Genomic DNA, 5,336 nt, shown 5'->3' on the forward strand with positions numbered 1-5,336 from the left:
GACTAGGGTCTTCTTTTTAACTATAAGAAGGACAGCGAGGGGAAGAAGATGAGGAATTTCTTCTCTTCTACAGAGGATGGTTGCACCAGTCACATCTGAATTGTAGTTAAAGGGGTGCAGGCAATACTACTGCATTCATCCTGACTGTGGCGATCAATAAATGTAGCACCTGACATTTATTTCATGAACAGTATAAAGGGGCTAGCTCCCTGTGTCCTAGTCTCAACTCTTTGAAGGTGCTTGTTTGAGCCTTACCTGTATTAATCCGTAATGCTTCACGTCTTAACCCTGCTGACAGCACAGTGAAACAGACCCTGCTGCAAAATAGTGCAGAAACTGCAACGCGGAGAGCAATTTTTGAAATACTTCCAAAAATTGAAGTCTCCAGTGAATTTGCAGGGTTAAGGATTCTACTGTCTGAACATACATGGTTATTTTATGGTCCCACAAGAAATCTGCAATACAGCCTGGTCTGAAATGACAAGCCCTATAAGTCAGTTTAGAAGAACACAGTAACATCATCTAATAGATAGGAGTTGGAAACATTACAGTAGATAAATCTAAGCATGCTTATCCATCTTCATAAATGGGGGGTTTTTTTGCCTTTGAATCCTGTAGCCAGAACTGTTCATAAGACGACGTAGACGTGTTGATTTATCAAGAACCACTGAATGTTTTGGAAGCAAATGCCTTTTGAAACTTCTTCAAGAGCATGGCAAGACTCAGAACAAACCCATTCAGGTTGGGGTAGTAGGTAAGCACTTAAGAGATGGGAGGAGTTTCCTTCCTCCCCCATAATACTTTGGTATCCTGTATTATAAATTGGATAAAACAACTAACATGACTTTCTAATGGCATGTCTAGTTATTGTTCTTACTTTCAGCTAAGACTTCCTGTTGTAGTGCTTCATTTGACAGCTGTTGCACTTACGTGCATGTAGCATATGTGATCTGTGGAAGATGCGTTGTGTGAGGCCTCAGCTGATTTCAACTCAGGGGAAGAAGAGAAGCATGTTACATAGCATGCAGCTTGCACTGCTCTCCTACCTGATAGGATTTGTGGTGGTACATTCAGTGTTACTGTCACCAGTGTGAGAAATGAGGATACAGACTTTGTCTTACTGTTTTAGTGAAGACTTCAGATCCAACTCTGATCTCACACTGTAGATGTACTTTACCAAAGACACCTGGAAGAAGTAGCTTTGATTAGTGTTACATAGGCTGAGTTTTCTTATTTAACTTACAAGGATTTATGGTTTTTTTCAGGTTTCCCTAATGTGGGGAAGAGCAGCATAATCAACAGTTTGAAAGGAGTTCGTGCTTGCAATGTTGGCCTAGCAAGAGGTGTTACCAAGTAAGCTGGGTCTGGTCAAAGCTGCTGGTTTCCCTGTTTGTTGTGTTCCAATTACCTTGAGTTTGTTTGTGTACAGTTTCCATCCCTTAGGGGCAGAGCATGCCCCATGTGGAGTTTCAAATGCACATTTCAGTTTGCTAGGATGAAAGATACTGATCTCTGTGATGCACACTGTCAGCAGAGAATAGTGTATAAACTTGGTCTTTTTGTACATGTAGATTTCTGTTCCGCACAAAGCGTATGATGAAAAAGCACCAAAACCGACTCCGTATGAAGAGCATTCAATCCAACACTGAGCTTTGTGTCTTGTGTCCCTCACCATTACCAGTCCTTTGCTAGCTGATTACCTACTCACAGTGCATTTCTCTCCAAATAGGTCCATGCAAATTGTGCACGTTGATAAACAGACAAAGATGTTAGACAGCCCAAGTATAATTGCAGATCCTTCCAACAGTGCCCTGGCTCTGGCCTTGAGAAGTATCATAGACAGTGAACAATCAGACCCAGCATATCTGATCAAAGGAGTAGATGCCATTCTAAATCACTTCAACAAACAGCAGGTAAGTGCTATGTTATTCCACTTCTCTCACTGCATTTGACTTCCCTGTAGGTTTCTTAGGCCAATAAATAACAAAAGTTTGCTTTACTTCCACTAATTCTGGCAGCTTTTGTACTGCTTTCCCCATACCATACAGAGTGGCAAACTTTGGCTATTTTATCTAATGCAAAGTACCATCTTTCATCCCTATGAGGGGAAGGCAGAAACAGCATGCCACAACCCTCTCAGCCAGTCTGCTTTCCCAAAAACTTTACTGATTTTTAAAGATACCTGCTCTTAAGATCTCATCACAGTATCACAGAGTGAAAAATGAAGATATTCTCACTGCTTCCTATTATTACAGTGAAGACCTCAGATCCAACTCTGATTTCACTCCTGTTTTAAGCTTAGATTAACCTAAGCTTAATTTCAATTCAGTTCTGTGATAGCTGTTTTCACAAACCAGTTTGCTCTCTCTATACACCCACTAGTACGGGTGAATGGCAGATGCATTTGTTGATGAAGTAGGTATTTTGCTTTGCAATGTTTACTCCCATGTGCAAGAAAAAACAGCTCTTTGTATACCTGTTCATCCTCCTTGTAACCCAGTTTGATTTGCCCTTTCATTCTTAAAAATAAGAGAAAAGTGGGTATCTCTTTCTGAATACACCATTTTCTTTTGCACTAGGTAATACTGCACTATAATATCCCCGATTTCAGGGACACTGAAGAGTTTTTAAGTTTACTTGCTCAAAAAAGGGGTATGCTGAAAAAGGGAGCTGTTCCTGACATAGAGAATCTAGCTAAAATACTACTTTGTGACTGGACAGGGTATGTATGCTGTTAACTGCTCTATACTGCTCACCTTTTCCACATTGCTATTTCAGCACAGCAGAAGTTCAGAGTCCAGCAAAGGACTTTAGAAAGGAGAGGCTGCTTTTACCTTTTTTTGTTTTTTTCCCCCATTTCTCACATCTTGCTTTGGTAAAGAGAGCTGGATTGGCTAACAGATTTAGAGAATGGCATCCATGGCTAATGCTCTAAAGTAGCAGAGGATACCTGGAAAGAGTATGTTGCATGTTACTCCATGGCCAGTTGCTGACTTCTGTAACTGTTAGGAGAATTTGCCTTCCTCTCAAATACTGAGTCCATGTAGTCCTCTTTTACAGACAGGAAGGAATATGGCAATTTTTCTGCAGAAATTTGTAGTGGTTCCTACTTTTTGAGGGTGGGAATAAATGTGACTCAAATTTGAGTGTGACTGTTTCCTTTGCTCAAGTGGTTCAGCTGCTGTTACAGCTCATGATTTTACAGGCAGAGGATTTGTGGTGACTAAGTATGCCATTGTTTTGTCCTCTTAGGAGTGGGCTATGCAATGTAGTACTGTTATTGACAATGCCAGAGTCAAATTTAAATGGCCATTTAACTAAAACAGATAATAAATGAGTAAAGCAGGCAATAATAATTTTATCTTATAGTAATGGTGATAATGAGTTAAACAGATAATAATAAATGAGTAGTTAGGTTAAGGCATTTGAGAGGTTTGTGCTCTGGTTTCATTTTTAAACACAGTGATTTACCTTGGGTTGTTTTTTAACACAGTTATTTTATCTTCCCAGAGCTAAAATAAGCTACCACTCACAACCTCCAGGATCTCAGAGTCCACCACCATATCTTACAGAAGACAAAATAGCTGAAATGCAGAAGTGCTTTAATTTAAAGAACCTTGAAGAAGGAAACACCGCCACTGTTCAAGGTAGGACTGTTGCTGTAATGCACTCCCACCATTAAGAGTTGTGGTAGCAGCATAGTTTTAATTGGAAATTGTGAATGGAAGTCCTCCTGGGGTTTATACAATAATTTTGCCAAATATGAACCTTTTAAAAAAAAATGGATTCTGATGCAACAGAACCGTGCCTCTGTGTGCTGTCTTAGCACAAATGACCCCGCTAGTTCTTAGTTTCTGCTCATCTGACCTAACCCTCCTACGTGGGAAATAGGGGAAGAGAATGTTGAAGAGCAAACAAACGCTGCCTAATTAGGCCAACAAAAGACAATTTACTCAGTACAATCTATACCCAAATGCAACTCTTTCAGCTCCTGGCAGTCTTCTGTAGAGGTCCCTGGGAAAGCTATTCTCAGAAAATTGTCCTTTGTTCTACCTGCTTATGTGGGAGTCTTATGGAATGGACGGGGCAGGACTGTCTTCTCAGGGGGTAGGCATTTCATCTGCTGCCAACAGTGACCTAACAGGCACTTCCTATGTTTTTCCCAGCTTTAAAATGCCGCAGTCCATCCAGCAGCATCATTTTCCAGTCAGCTGGTATGGCAAATGGGATAATAGAGGAAAGTAAAGTGTTAGAGGAAGCATCGGAATGGGAAAACATGGACATATGCAATGAGGGGGAGGAAGAAGAAGAGGAGGATTTCACAGAAAGTGATGATTATCAAGATGATGTGGAAGAAGAAGAAAAGAATGTCGCCGAGGTAAACGAGAATTTCATTAGGCTTCTTCTACCTGTTTAGATCCTGATACTAAGTACCCAGTCAGTATCCTGCTGTAAAATGAGAATGTGTAGGCACTGTGGAGCCACCAGGAGTAATCAAAAATTCTCTCCCTTGGAGATACGGGTTGGGCTTTTTGCTTAATTAAGGAAACAACATTGTTCTAAGGCAGTGTATTCCTGACCAGCTATACAAAGGGACCTCCACACCATCATCAGTCTCTGCTACATTTTGTTTGTATGAGAGACTTCATTAGTGACATCTGAATAAACATATGTCTGACCTCTTTGACTTGTAGGAAGGCCAAGTCCAGGTCACCAGGAAAGCAAAGCTTGGAAAACAACAGAGGAGTCCTACAAATGAAGAAAAGCAGATGGCAGGTCTGTATTAAAGCCCCTGTCTTGAGGGTTCCAGTACTGTAGCACTTCCATTGGTTTCACTAAGCCATGATTTTATTTTCTCAGAGAACGAAAATTCCAATCCACTGCCCCTCAGCTTGGATAAGACCGCAGATGAAGATGATGCCTATGATTTTAATACAGATTATGTGTAATGAATTATGTGTGAAGACAATGTTTGGAGACTTATTACTGGCTTTCAGAACAGTCATGAGGACTTGACTTGTGGCTGAAGCTGGGGGAATACTGCGTAGCAGAGCTGCTGCAAAGATTCACAATTACTGCTGTGTCAAATAATGTATATAATAGTGTATCTCCTTGATTATTCCAGATGTTATACAAATGTAGGAAACCAACTGTGTTCTGCTTTATTTCCGCTATTAAAGACTATTTTAAAAAATTACTAATAGACCTTGAGTTGGTCTGTTCATTTTGCCTTGTAAAAAGATGTTTCAAAAGTATCAAAATCATTTCGGTTGGAAAATACCTTTAAGATTGAGACGAACCATCCACCTAACTCTACCATGTCCCTACACAACAAA

General features: G+C 40.3%; 1 protein-coding gene across 1 annotated transcript in view; it reads left to right on the top strand.

The window, feature by feature from the left end:
• Positions 1-4,378, top strand: part of GNL3 (guanine nucleotide binding protein-like 3 (nucleolar)) — a gene marked incomplete at both ends in the record, with an annotated part of 7,400 nt that extends 3,022 nt beyond the window's left edge. Inside the window, 6 exons of the mRNA XM_008937174.1 lie at positions 619-754; positions 1,266-1,353; positions 1,730-1,913; positions 2,580-2,722; positions 3,511-3,647; positions 4,167-4,378. Coding sequence (XP_008935422.1) covers positions 619-754; positions 1,266-1,353; positions 1,730-1,913; positions 2,580-2,722; positions 3,511-3,647; positions 4,167-4,378 — 900 coding nt within the window. The remainder of the gene's footprint in view (positions 1-618; positions 755-1,265; positions 1,354-1,729; positions 1,914-2,579; positions 2,723-3,510; positions 3,648-4,166) is intronic.
• Between the last annotated feature and the right edge of the window lie 958 nt (positions 4,379-5,336).

Source organism: Merops nubicus, unplaced genomic scaffold, assembly GCF_000691845.1.
Source record: "Merops nubicus isolate BGI_N331 unplaced genomic scaffold, ASM69184v1 scaffold32543, whole genome shotgun sequence".
Classification (NCBI taxonomy): domain Eukaryota; kingdom Metazoa; phylum Chordata; class Aves; order Coraciiformes; family Meropidae; genus Merops; species Merops nubicus.